General features: G+C 43.2%; 1 protein-coding gene across 2 annotated transcripts in view; it reads right to left on the bottom strand.

The window, feature by feature from the left end:
- Positions 1 to 675: 675 nt before the first annotated feature.
- RAB11FIP1 (RAB11 family interacting protein 1 (class I)) overlaps positions 676 to 14633 on the bottom strand; it is a 32359-nt gene continuing 18401 nt past the window's right edge. The window contains exons 3-6 of one of the 2 annotated variants that reach the window (XM_004682238.2): positions 13583 to 14345; positions 10435 to 12312; positions 9618 to 9726; positions 676 to 3575 (exon numbers count right to left, since the gene is read on the bottom strand). In XM_004682238.2, the coding sequence (XP_004682295.1) occupies positions 3357 to 3575; positions 9618 to 9726; positions 10435 to 12312; positions 13583 to 14345 (2969 nt within the window). In that variant the 3' untranslated portion in view covers positions 676 to 3356. The remainder of the gene's footprint in view (positions 3576 to 9617; positions 9727 to 10434; positions 12313 to 13582; positions 14346 to 14633) is intronic. The other variant, XM_004682239.2, reaches the window with a different exon arrangement.

The raw sequence follows: 14633 nt of genomic DNA on the forward strand, positions 1-14633 counted from the left end.
TGACTTATTAAAAAAAGAAAGAAAAAAAAAGAATGTCCGTCTCTTCAAGGGTCAAGGTCTGTGAGACATGGACTGTGGTTCAGATCACTTCCCTCATCAGGAAGACCTAGAGTTTGGGAGAGGTAAGCTCAGGAGTGTACACCCTCTACTCAGAAATGAACTATATTGATGGCTCCCAGATCTAAGTGGTCTTCAATTCCCGGGCATTCAGTTATACTCACAGGGAGTATTTCACTTTTGGGGAAATGAGTGGCGGGGGAAGAAAATCAAGGAAGGGGCCTTGTTTATATGTTCAGCCAAAGGTACCCATGCCCAAAAAATGTACAGCTTTTAGATCTGAGGGGAGAAAATTCAAATGTGATCTGTCTCATGAAGGCCACGGTCCCTGTGGGCAGAATGGTGTATCACAGGGAAGGGATTTGCCATGTCCTGTCCTCTCCAAGAAAAAGGGCACTGGGACCCTGGGCACTCAGCAAGGTGGTAGCAGCAGGAATGTAAATGAGACCCCTCTGAGGGTGGGGAACAGAGTTACCTCCCAAGAGAGTTGTTCCTAGAACACAGAGCCATTTATATTATACCCACATGAAACTACAGACACAACTCTTTGAAAGGTAGTACCATTTTATTTAGTGTTATAGGAAACTTTGTTACTTCTTAGAAACAAAACCAAAGAAATTAAAAATTCCCAAATAACAAAGTAGGAAATAATTCTTTAATTCAAAAACACTGGGTAGTCCTTCAGTTGGAGGGAGGAAGCGGTAAAGTTAGTAGCTCACATAACGTTGAGAACCACAGGGCTAGGGTGATGTGGTTACTAGGCCAGGTTCTCTAGCTATGGCACAGGTTCTCCACCTTTCAACTTTTCATTCATTAGTAGTTCCACAAAAGAGGGGGGCTGATTGGGAAGAGGATCTGTGGAGGGAAGACCCTGCATAATTTAACATTAAATTTCCTCTTGCCTTCAATATAGTTAAGTGACTAAGTGTCCTGGACCTTCTGTTCCCTCTGGTAAAAAAAACCTTGAAACCGCACACAAGTATTCCATTCATGTGAGCACATCCTCGGCTCAGGGTCAACAGCTGTTCAGCCTGGCAAAGGGCAGACTTTCTTGCTCCTACATTCTGTCACCCTGATGACGTTAACACATAAGAACAAAATGGGGGGGGGCTGTGGGGGACAGGACATCTGTCAAAGTCCAAGAAAGGAGATGATATGAAACAACCAGGCAAGGGATTGTCATTTTATTCAGGGAGATGTTCTGCAGTTGAAGTTCATTGCCAGGTGTTTGGAAGCCATGGATGCTTCCCTGAATATGAGTGTTCATTCTCGAGGCAGTCGGTCAAGACCAAAGAAAAGAGCTGCTCCTGCTTCTCAGATGCAGCCTCCTCCCAGGTAGGCTAGCATATATAGGAACAGGAGGCAAGTCCTCACTTCCCTCTTGCAGACAGGTGTATGTCTCAAACAGGCCTGTTAATGGGGCTCTCGCGCCCTGGTTCCCCAGCCTCTGCGAATTGGTCAGAGCAGGCTGAAGTTTTTCCTAGCTAAATTCTCTTCTAAAATAGAGTCCTCAAAATGGCTATTAACTAATGACCTCCAAGTTACCTTGTTATCTATGTTGTGAATTGCAGGAATGCTATAAATTCTTTTTGCTCCCCAGTGGTAGAAGCCAGACACCCTTGAAGTAAATTGCCCTTCATTAGCGTTACCAAGTGCCATTTCAGTGCACAGGAATTCACTCGTTTACCCAAATGCCCCTCTCAAATACTGACAAGTTACATGTCTGAGGTCCTAGCAGCACATTTTCTCTAAGCCAACAACCCCTCCTTACATAACACAAGTCTCCACGCTGGCTCAACAAAGGAGAAACCATTCAAAGCACACTGCTCTCCACCCCACCCCAGTGCACTTGGGTTATCACAGTCAAATTACATTTATATGAAGTAAAAAAAGTATTGCAGAACAAATACATACATGGACATTTTCAGAGTTCAAGTGAATATACAATTCTCTTTATAGGTATGTAAATAAACTTCATAGCACTATAAAAATACAAGTCGTCTGAAAAGTTTACAGTGGTCCCCAGTACACTAGGAGAGTATTAAATAAAATAGCTATGGATCACTGGAAGCTAATTAGATCAATTAAGTATCGTCCTTCAGATTAAAGTGCTCCGACAGAACTGACGTTGCAGCAAACATGATCCTGAAATGGGATTCTGCCACCCAAAATCTTGCTTCTTAGCATCAACAGAACAGAGATGAGATTCTTCTTAATCACTGCTGTGGTCTCAATTCCTACACACCTATATGCTTTCCCTCAGGAGAGATGTCTACATTTGATGAGATTCTATAACAGCCAGGAGAAAAAATGCATAATCTAGAACATCCTAATTCCAATATTAGGTTGCTAACAATGAACAGTCTGAACTAGCACTATTAAAAAGAGGCAAGTGTTCTAGTTCAGATGTGTATTCATCTAGTTTTTAACATCTAGCCATCCACGGAGGAAAAGGTGTAAGAAATGGGTCTGCTGAAGTCATTCTATGCGTGGTAGAAGCACATGAGTAAGTGCTTGGGTTGCCCAGCCCTTCATCAAAGCGCTGGCCAGGCCGTCAGGCAGCAGGAGGCCTGCCACCACTAGCAGTGGACCTCTAACCAACTTCCCCTAGTGCAAAGTGACTTCATTCCCTTGTTCTACTTTTCTCATCTCCACAAAGGTCCTCTAGGTCGATACAGAGCACACTCTAATGCTGGATAGCATTGGAAGCTGATGTTTAGTAAAGGTAGTTTGTTCCCGAGTCTAAAAGGCACACTCAGTGGCTCTCCCGGAACTCCTCAGCTTCAAAGTAATGAGACCAAGTCTAAGGAGCCCCGTATGTGTGTGTATGATATCAAAAGTTAGCATCTGTAGTCATTAAAGCTGCACCTGAGCTACTCAATAGTCAGGAAAGCAAGTAACACAGCACCAGTTGCATGGTCCTTCTCATTTCACCCCAAGCTTTAATGGCTAAGGGGATACATATTTTAAAATCTCAATAGCAAACAGAGAAAGCCTCAGGTGCCATCTGAATCTCCGGACCAGGATCAGATCACCACATCTGCAGTCAGGGCACAAAATATTTAAAACATAGTTAAAGGCACAGAGGCGTTTACAAATAAAACCCTGGGAATGTACAGTAAAGGCATCAGGTAATAATTAACCCAGCTTCAGTGGAGAGAGTTGACTTTGAGCAGATAACACGCCAGGGAGATGGTGGTTTGGAGCCCGAATGTTGGTTATCAGGCATACGGAGTCCTTGACCTCAGGAGCAGACAGAAACAAACGCACAAAAAGTCTCAGGGTGACATGCCGGGGATTCACATCTTTCCAGCTTTTTTGCCCACCTGCGCGGGAACTCGGAGGATGTTGGGGGTTTCTTCCATGACCCTGACCAGTAGATTGTCAATGTAGTCTTCCAACTCACGAACCTGAAACTCCTTCTTACTTATTGTTTCCTTCTGTTTGAGGACCAGCTGAATCAGTTCATCGTGGGTTAGCTGTGCATAAGCAAAAGCAGGGTCCGAAGGGTTGTATTTCTTTGGGGAGGAAGAAAAGAGGGGGAGGGAAGTGATAAAGTCAGCATAGGAATCAAACATCTACAAGAAATACAAAAAACGAAACTTTGTCAGCCATTTTTCTGGGAATCTGTTTTCAATTTAGGTGGAAAACAAGTGATTGATGGTTTTCTTAAAGGACCAGCGTAACTATTTCAGGCTCTGCAGGTTATATGTGGCGTTTGCTCCATGTCCTTCTTTGTTGTTTTGTCTCATGGGGCTGCAGACCCTGGATGAGAACTCTGGATCTGATGCTTTTGTGGATGCAATTATTATTGGAGGAATCTGAGTGCTAGGGGGACACAAGCAAATTTCACTGTGTGGCTGGGAGCCCAGCCCCAAGCCAAGGTGGCCCGTGAAGAAATTCTAATGGTTGAGGTGCAAGAGATAGTGATCTTCTCCCCATGCAACAGATCGCCTTTTACCCTTCTGTCTCGTTACTCTCAAGATTTGTTGCTAGACTGATGAGTGGCCACTCAGATTCCATTTTAAGCGATTTCATATTTTAAAAAATATGCCAGGTAAAAGCTAAGGGACTCCAGGCCACAGTCATCACCCTTAAACATCGATGGCATACGTGGGTCCTCAGTGGCCTGTGCTAGGGCTGAGTAGCCCACTCCACAGGAGAGCAGGAGCCTTAAGCAGTTACTGTGTTTCATAAGCATAAATAATCTGGGATGACCAGACTCCAATTGCAAACTCCAGACTGAGGCCAAAATCATGAGGAAACACAAAATAAGGAGTAACCTGACCTTCTAAATCTCCTGTAAGAAGGGGGGAAACAAAACAACTAAATTTCCCTAAGATCTGTGGCTCAAGAGATTTATAAATTTAGAGATACATGCTCGCAGAACTCTGTGGCAACCTCTCTGTTCACTGCCTCAGGGCTTCTTGGTCCCACTTAGGAACAGGCAGAGCTGGCTTCTAACCAGAAGCAGCACCATTCCTCATTCTCTGGTGACAGTACCAAAGGCCCTGCTGAGTCCAGGGATACAATCCCCAGAATTCAGAAAGAAACCCCCGTCCTCTCCTGGCAAGGAAGAGAAGCACCACAGTTGCAATTGTAGCTTAGAAACACACAGATATTTTCATTCACAGAGCAGGTTTTAGCCTGCACAGAAATAGATGACACTTTTCACAGCCTGCTTTCTCCCTTCAGCCTATTTTTTATTTTTATTTTTTTCTTTTTTAAACTCATTGAAGACACATGTTGACAGAGCACCTCCCCGGATGCAGTAGCTGTGTTTATAACTTATAAAACAATTTTTAGCCAAAAGTTTGTACACCTGGAGAAGAGTTCTAGAGGTTGGTTGTGCAACATTGTAAGGTCACTTAACTGTACCGAACTGAATGTTTAAAAACGACTAAGATGGTCCATTTTATTTCACCATGTGTTTTTTTTAAAGCTGTATGTCTCTGTAAACAATAGCCAAGAGCATGGTCTCAGGGATTTTTTTAGATTATACCTTTATCACAGCAGAATCCTAGTTATTCAGAAATATTAGATACTGTACCCTGCAAGGGACTTGGGGGATGAAAAGATGAAGAAGGCAGATGACACAGAAGGCAGGGGCTCCTGAGAGCTGGGTCCCCCCAGAGTCTCATGCAGTTGCTCTACTTGTAACTTTTGGGACAATTTTCGGCCAAAAAGTTGCACACCTGGAGAGATTGGTTGTACAATAACGCGAGGCAGGAAAGCCTCAATGACCCTAACCCCAGGCTCAGGGAAGCCAGTGGTGCTAGGAGCCGCACTAGCAAGAGACAATGCTGCACAGGCCCGGCCAGCTTCTAGGCGGCGAAGGTGAATTAAATATTAAAGGAGTATTTGCTCACCACTGGAAACGCCCAAATACAAAAGAGGAAAAAAATTATCTTTCACACCAATACATAGCACGCGGGTCTCTTATTTTTCCTGAGTTTCTTTATAGTAAGTTTCACAACTTCAGCATCACAGAATACAGTTTGATAGCTCGTGTGTATGTGTGTGTTTTCTCATCATTTTAACACAATTTTTTTTCTTTATTTAGAAATTCTTTAAACATTATGAAGAAAAGTCTGCTCAATATACTTTACAGAAATAAAATCTGATGCTTGAATTGTTGAACATGCAGTATGGTGAACCAATAATTTAAAGTCTAGAGTTTCAAAAATGCAACAAGTTTTTCTATGTAGAATTAATAAGTAAATGGAATGTAATGATTAAGTAACTGGATAAATAAACTTTTAATAAAATAACACTTTTTTATTTGTTTAAGTTTATTTTAAGGTATTGATGGTATTTCTCTGTGTTGAGTACTTTGTATTAATTTTGTCTTAGTGTTCGATGCTCAAGTGGATTAACTTCATAATATTTGCTCAAAGAAAGTTTTATTTTGTCCTCATCAGGAAGCCAGCTGATTCGACTGATACCCGAAAACTTAGGAAAGATTCATCATAACACAAATTAGTTTAATGGATGGTTAAGACTCCATTATATTTTAATTATCTCTTCCAGTGGGGGTATTTAATTTTAATATTAAAAATCATATGTATAATTTTATTTAAATGCATTAACATAAATCTGCAGCAACATCTCTAAACATGTCCTTAAGATCAATGGGTAGAAATGGAAAAGGACGTCACACCTAAAGTACGTTAGACAAACTGTCAGAAAGCTATTCAGTTTGGGTTATAAAACCCAAAGGGGAAAGAATATAGGGCTTGAGATCATCACATAACTGAAGGTCCCAGTCATTTGATGATTTAAAAACTTATATAAAACAATCCAGGAAAAAAAAATCCAGCATTACAGAAAGTGAGTAAGTTATAGAAAAGGGCAAAGAAAATATCTATTAAAAATACCCATTCAGTGGGATCAAAAATGGGGGGGGGGAAGGGAGGGAAATGCACGAGACTATGGTGGTGGCACAGGGGTGATTTGGTGATGGGAAACCCGCGGGGATTACAATCGAGATGTAAAAAAAAAAAGTGCAAAATGATGTAAAAATAAACTTTGTAATAAAAAAAAAAACAAACCCCCATTCAGGCCCTCCCTGGTGGCGTAGCGGGTTAAAGCACAGCACTGAGAGGCTTAAGCCACTTCCGCATGAGTTCGATCCTCGCCTGCCCAGGAGGTGACCACATGGTGCAGCAGACCCCTCCTGACCCGCCCACTGCTCCCCTCAGCAATGTGCTTCTTCGGTCTGCCTGTTCTGCTCCCCACTCTGTCTCTGGTGAATCCTCTCACCCTCTGCATCTCTGGCCTGTACCCCAGTTCTGTGTAAATAAATAAATAAATCTTTAAAAAAAAATACCCATTCAGTGGGATCAAAAACAGTGGGGGGAGGGAAATGCACTGGGCTTTGGTGATGGCACATGGGTGATTTGGTGATGGGAAGCCCATGGGAATTATAACTGAGATGGAAAAATGCACAAAATGATGTAAAAATTAACTATTATATTATTTTTTTAAAAATTCAAGAAACAACAGTGCCCATTCATCACATATTTCCTTCTGGTATTTTTACATTGGACTTTTTTTTACATAGTTGTCAGAATAATGATATGTATTCAAATTTGTGTCCACTTCTTGCCATTTATATGATAGATGATTTTTGAATCTAGTTGGTTATATTATTTTTAAATGGAAGTGTTAAAGCCGCCAGGGTAAATAATATACTCCAATTATAAATCACCTATAAAGGATGGAGGCCCTAAAACAATTGCCAAAAAAAATCCATCACAGTGGTGATCCAGCTAGTTTTTCATAATGTTAGCTATGCAATTTCTTTCCCTAATCTCTCTCTTACTTTGCAACATTCCAAAGAGTATTTTTTTTTAAATACTGTTTATGCCTAAGTACAAAGCATATATTATATGCCAAGCCAACTGCAGTCTCCAGGAAACTTTCCATACTTACTCAGAATAGTTATTAGGTATGGTCTATGACCAAGAGCTTTGTTGTGGGCAAGCAGAAGGGCAGCAGTTGCCTTTATTTTAGGGCAAGTTATGCTCAGTCAGGGCCAGGAGATAAGCTCCTGATTAAATGAGCTTTGAAGAGTAAACAGAACAGCAGCCCAGGGTCTTGTTCACTTCCTGAAAGCTAGGTGTTTGTTTCTCTTTGGAGCCTAGCTGCATTCCACAGTAAGAGGAAGAGAGGATGGGAGGATGGGAGCTGCTAAATGTCTCCAGTTTTCAGTATTGTCACCATTTTATAGAGTTCTTTTGCCCAATTTCCTGGTAAATGTCATTAACTCCAGGAAGACAAGTGTTGCCTCTTTGATGGGAGAAACACAAAAGCCAGCCAAGCTGAGATGTCAAGTTATGAGGTATTTTTAGGGCTAAAATATGGCAGGTGCTACACAACACAGCTGTTAGTTTGACAATGAGGCTTAGCACCTACCCTGTCGACCTACTACGGGAGGGAAGGCAAGAGGACTGGAAAACATTAACTTGCTTTAAGCAACAGCCCATTTCTACTCAGCCTCTTTACCTGGCTCTTAGTTCTCCAGCTTTCATACCCTCTCCTTATGCCACAGGTGCAGTGAAGCCAGAGACATTAACTACCCAATCATTAAAAAAAAAAAAAAATTGCTTGCAGGAGGAAAAGCAATGTGAGCAAAAAGCTTAAAAAGCAAAAACTCTTTGATATGCTGGAAACCATGAGACTGTAAAATACGTGATTGAATAAAACCTTTAGATTCCCTGAACTAACATAGAAATAAATTCAGTTCTACAGACTCCAGTTCCCACATTCAGTCAGGAAGTTCCTCTCCACATATCTGCAATGCAGCACATCCTTACCACTAGTGTCACTGGTTCCTCAGTAAATCATTCTCCCCTAGTCCGTGTGATAATCAATGACCAGCTTATAACCATGCAATATTCTAAATCCCTTTGACTTCAGAAGCAGAAAGTGCAGGATGAAGATACTGTAAAGCAGAGATCATCTGGAAGTTTAGTTTTGTTTTTGTGGGAAAGAGTTTTTTCCAAAGTTAGCCCAACTAAATACAGCCAGTCCTGGGTTGGATCTTGGGCAAAATGGGGAAAAAAATTAAAATGGACATTATTGGCAAAACTGGTGAAACTGATATATAATTTGAGATGAGTAATTATATCAATATTAAATTTCTTCATTTGATTAATGCCCTTACTTGCAGAGATTACACACTAGAATATTTAGGGGCACTATGTATGTATCCTACTTTCAAATAGTTTAGAAAATTATGTATGCATCTATATATACATCCAAGGAGAGAAGAGAGAGGGAGAATGTGAGAATGATAAAGCAGATCTGGTAAAATGTCAATAACTAGTCAGTGGGAGGAAAGGTAACAGTCCCCCTTTATCTGAGGGGGTATAGCCCAATAACCTCTGTGGAAGCCTGAGACCTCAGATAATGCTGAATCCTATATAAGCCATGTCTTTTCATACACACACACATACCTGTGGTAAAGTTAAATTTGTAAATACGACCTAGTAAGAGATTAACAACAATAACTAATGACAGGACAATTACAGTACATTGTAATAAAGAAATTTCAAAATACCTCATTGTGCATAGTATTTTCAAACCATGGTCGAAATTGGATAACTGTGGAAAGTGCAACCAGATTAGGGGAGACCTACTATCACAGGATTTCTTTGTCCTGTTATTGCAACTTTTTAAAGTTTTAACTTATTTCAAAATAAAGTTACAAAAAAGTACATCTATGTAATGATTACAGCTACAGGAATTTTACATGCTTGCCAAAAGATAAAAAAGCAAGCATGGGAGAATGAAAATACCCGATTTGAAAGGGCCAGCTGGCAGGTGACATTTTCTTCTCATTAACAAATGCCCATGTCAACCATGAGCACTGAGATATAAAGAATTCAACAAAAACTAACTGTAAGGGGGGAAGGTAGTTATCCAAGACAAGGGCAGGGGCTTCTAACAACAAAAACATATGATTATGATCTGCAAGGAGAGGCACCTAACTGTGACTCGTGGCTCTGGAAATGGGTTTTGTGGAGATGCATAACTACTTCTTGGAGAAGACCTACCTTCAGCATAGCTTCATTGATCAAGTTCTCACTGATGATGGTAGCAGTTCCCAAGCTGGAATTAGCAATCTTGGTGGCTGTTGTATTCATTGGCTTCACAGGCTGAAGTCTAAAGAGAGAGGTAGTAGGATCCTTAGACCTTTCTGAGGTGACAAAACCAAGAAATTACCCATTTCAAAGATGACAGCCAGAAAGACAGAGAAGTGGGGATGGTGGACACACACTGTTTACCTCTTGGTCCAAAATGTGCCGATGTCCTTACAGAAATGAAAGCAGCCAGTACGAGACAGCCACATACATGTCCACAAGCACATCCTCAGCCAGGTGTCTTCACCTTCTTACCAGACCCTTGTTCTTTACAAATGTCAAGAGAGCACTGAAGAGAATCTCTTATTTGCACAGACATCTACAGCCTCTGTGGGAGCTCCTGCAGAACCTTCTGTTCCTCAGTGGTACAGAGTTCAGAACAAACACACCAGCTTCCCTTTGGCTGGTGCTTGAAGAAAGTTTAACACCACTAGGTCGTGCAGCTCAATGTCAGTGGGTGCTAGATGCTATGACGGTGGTCACTGTGCATCTCTGCAGTCTGAGAGCTCTAGATCAGCCCCTGGATGATTCCTAAACTGGAGACTGCTACACTCATGCTACAAAGTGTCTGAAGGCTTCCCTATCGCAGGGAAGGTCAACCCTTATAGCAAATAGCAAAACAGGTGGGTTACACCAGAAGAACCTCTATGCTACTAGAGACCCACAACCTCTGCAGTAATAAAAAATACGGGGGAGGAGGCACCCCTCACATTTATAGAGACAATCTCACCTGTGCTTGGCTGACCCAATTCCAGCACTCGGCTGAGCTGAGATTGGATGTGACTCTGAGGGTGAGACCCAGGCCTGAAGAAGCGGCTTCCTCTTGCCAGAATTTTCCACTTTACCAGCGGAGCCCTCTGCTGTCGCTTTTTTTTGAGATTCTGCTGTGCTGGCGTGGTGAGTGTCAGAATGTGGAGAATTGGGGAAAGTGTCAGAATGTGGAGAATTGGAAAGAAAGTTTTCAGAAAAGGAGGAGCTGGATACTGGAGACTTGAGCGCCACATCAGGAAGCTGACTGGGCCTCCCACTTCCCAACAGTTTTTCTTCCTCACCACCGCCAGGGCCTGGCGGCTGTTTATCCAGGCTTGAGCTCTTGCCAAGGTCTGGTATACGAATGCCTAGATCTGCAGTCTGCTCTGGAGAAGTTGTAACAGATGCTTTGGGTGCTTCTGGACTGAGGTCACGCAGGCTCTCTGGGGGGGCTGCCGGCACACCTGCCTCGCCATTTGGCCCCTCATCCTTCTCAGAGTGGGCAAACAGTAATGTGCTTGAGGAAGAAGCTTCTACTTCTGAAGTGGCCACCTTTGCTGCCTCTCTGTCACCTTCAACTTGATCTAATCTTTCATCATCTGATGTGACTTCAGGAATGGAAGGGAGGGTTAAATCCAGATCTGCCATGACCGGAGACTTCAGATCAGAGGCAGACCGAAGGTCACTCAGGGGGTCAGACAATAAGCCTTCGTGATCACTGGCTTTGCTCTGATTCTGAGCCATTAGGGTGTCATCCCCCTCAATCCTAAGGAGTAGGATGTCTTTCCCTAAGCTTGCTTCCCCACTAACGTGGCCTTCTGAGAGACTCTCCTCATGAGAGGAGAGAGGGAGGTGTCCTGCCACAGGGCCAGGCTCAGTCACAGTGTCCTCTCCCGAGTCTTCTGTGTGGGGAGACACAGCAGGCTCTCCCTCAGACACACATCCAGCAGCCTCTTCCTTGGTCAGCCCCTGGGGGTTACTTGTGTCCTCTTCAACCAACCCAGGGCATTTCTCCACATCCATTTCCACAAAGAGCAACTCAGAAAATGACACCCGTTTTTTGGTTTTCTTTTGGCCCTCACTGACAGTGAGACCCATTTCCTTATGTTTCTGAATCATGGAGTCATATGGGGAGACCGATTCTCCCATTGCAAGAGGGGGTAAAGTTTCTTTAATTGCAGAAGTCTTCCCACCAGCCCTAACTGTGTTCCCCACAAAAGACTGGGGTTGACCCTCAAAGTCTGTGTTTTCCCCCATCAGAGGCCTCCCAGCCTGGTTTTCATTTCTGCCATTTCTGAGTGAAAGAACAAAAGTTCCTTCTTGGGCCTCTTCAGGTGAAGCGATACAGTCTTGTTTTTTGGAGGAAAACCCAAGAAGTTCTTCTTGTTGCCTGACTTCAGGCCTCTTCAGAAAAGATTTTTCTAAGTCACTACCGGTATTCTCTTTAGCAGTCTTCCCCATTGAAGAATCTCCTGTCCCTTCACACACTGGAGTGGCTGGCTCTTTGGAAAGTGAACCCAAGATGCAAGAAGCAGTATTTGGAACTTGGGTTAAACTATCCTTTTGTAACTCTGCCTTAAGCAGCAAAGATGCTTCTTCGGACTTGGACTGGCATTTGTCTGTGGAAGGCCAGTTTTTAATTGGAGTGGATGTAGAAATGGGAGCTGCTGTGGGAGATGAGAAAGAGGAGAAGAAAGGACATTCAGAGGACAGAGAGGACGGGGTGTCTGAATCATGCCCCAACTGGGAAGAGACAGGTGTCTGATCAGAATTGGAAGAGAGAACAGGAAACAAGGGAAAAGAATCAGGGGAAGAAAGAAGCCTGGCTGTGGGTTGAGCCTCTGGAGACACTTCCAGTCTGCAAAAAGGACAAAATAAAATCTGCATGTCAGTTGCAGATGTACCATGAGAGGCAAAATAAAAAAAAATTAAAAAAAAAAAACATGTAAAAATAAAGTCACTCAAAATGGAAGAACTTTTTCACATTTGGGGCAGTACCTTAAGAAGTTAAGGAAAGAAAACTAATTCTTAACATACAAAAGGGACATTTTTATCATCAAGCACATCTGCCACACAAAGGGCTGTTGCAACAGACAGAGAAAGATCCAGATAAACCAACAGCCTATAGCAGTTTTTGGGAGTTTGTATTTTTTTTTTTTGGTGATAAACAAAAAGCAAGAAAAAAGATCAGTAAAAGGTACACCACTAGGTTACAGGCACAGATTTTGAAGAGAAACTGGTGTGTGCATGCGTGTGGGTCCATGTGTGTGTGTGTGTGTGTGTGTGAGAGAGAAAGCAAGTATGCAGAATCTCAAAAAAAAGGTCTTTCCCTTCCCAAACAACAGAAATATCTTGAGTGTGAATGTGAGTCATGCTGAAAAGCAGAAATCCCTCAAGGTTCATTCAGGTTTTTGCAATCAGGTGCAGAGTAAATATATAGAGAACTGACACAGACACACTCAAAAGTGTACCAACATCTCTCATGCCAGCAAACCAATGCCAAAGTGCAAGGAAGAAAGATAAAATCTGCCTGAAAGGGAAATATGTGATTTGAGCTTAAAAAACACTGGTTCTCGGGGCCTCCCTGGTGGTGCAGCAGGTTAAAGCACAGCACTGAGAAGCTTGAGCCACTTCCACATGAATTTGATTCCCGCCTGCCCCAGAGGTGACCACATGGCGCGGCAAGACCTCTCCTGACCCGCCCGCTGCTCCCCTCAGCAGTGTACTTCGTCGATCTGCCTGTTCTGCTCCCCACTCTGTCTCTGGTGAAGCCTCTCACCCTCCGCTTCTCTGTACCCCAGTTCTATATGAATAAATAAATAAATCTTTAAAAAAAAAAAACACAGGTTCTGCACAGATCACAGCCAAAATCTAGAGTTCCTAACTTGTCAAACTCTGAATGTGCTCAGACCTTGGCATTCTACTGGGCTCTGATTGTTGAGAAGGACATGCAGGCCAGCTGTCCATGGCTTTGGACTGGAACACATTACTGTAGGCTGGGCCTCACAAGCAATAGGGATGAGGAGAACAATAACCACTCAGACAGGTAAATCTGTGGCATATATAGATGCCACCAACTGATCACCAAGCAAAAATCCGCTCTGATAACCAGAGGGGCCCAAACTCACCGAGGTTTGACAGCTTTGGTCTGGGGAGCCCTTGCCGAGGTCATAGGCTGTGAAGGTTCCGGCTTCGACTCTGAGTCTGCCTCTGGCTCTGTGATCTGCACCTCTTCAAAAGGATTCGGGGATTTACCTTGTCCAGTGACAACAGTCATGGGATCTTTCTCAGATCTTTTCACAAGGTTTTCCACAGGCAGAGAGTCATCATCCTTCAGTTTGGCTTCCTTCTCCTTCCTCAGGACAGCTGGAGGGTTTTCGTCTTCATTGCCCTTAGCTGCATCCTTCTTTCCTGTCACCAGAGAAAGCAAGGAGGACTTCTTGTTCTCCTGTTTCTTGCTCTCTTTGGTTCCTTTTGCAGTCTCCAAGTTTTCCCCAATGTCATCGTTGGCCGGTGACCAGTGAGATGGCAAAGTCATGGATTTCAGAGAGTCCTTTGTGGAAGATACAGAGGCTCCTTCCTTTGCACCTCCTTCTTCAGGTTCCTTCCATGAGTGAGCAGTCAGGTTTTCTGTAGATGCAAACAAATGCTTCTTCCTCAAACCCTGGGGGGATGGGGAGGCAGAGGAGGGGCTGTCTTTGGTGTCATTCTTGGCTTCTGGCTGTTCCATGTAAACATGGTTCCCGTTGATGCAGACATTAGAGCGGGAAAGGTGGTCACTCTTAGACCGAAGGCCACCAAGAAATGAGAGTCCATCCTTCTTGGGGAGAGTGAAACCAATCTGGTTGAGGTGCTTGGGATCTGCACTGCCCGTTCTCTTGTGAGACATGACTGGGAGAAGAAAGACAAAGAACAAAAAAGGGAAAAAATGTTAAATGAGTGATTTGCAACTGGAGGGGCATTTGGCCCTATCTGAATACATTTTGCAGTCACAATTGTATTGATGAAGGGGTAGGCACTACTGGTATCTAGCAGGTAGAGGTGAAAGAAGGACACTGCTAAAGATCCTACAATGGGGCCCACCCTGATGGTGAAACAGGTTAAAGTGCAGCACTATGAAGCTATCCACAGCCACTGCAGCATGAGTTCAATCACTGGCCAGGGGGGTGACCCACATGG

This window comes from Condylura cristata, unplaced genomic scaffold, assembly GCF_000260355.1.
Source record: "Condylura cristata isolate star-nosed mole 26May11 unplaced genomic scaffold, ConCri1.0 scaffold00014, whole genome shotgun sequence".
In the NCBI taxonomy this organism is placed as follows: Eukaryota; Metazoa; Chordata; class Mammalia; order Eulipotyphla; family Talpidae; genus Condylura; species Condylura cristata.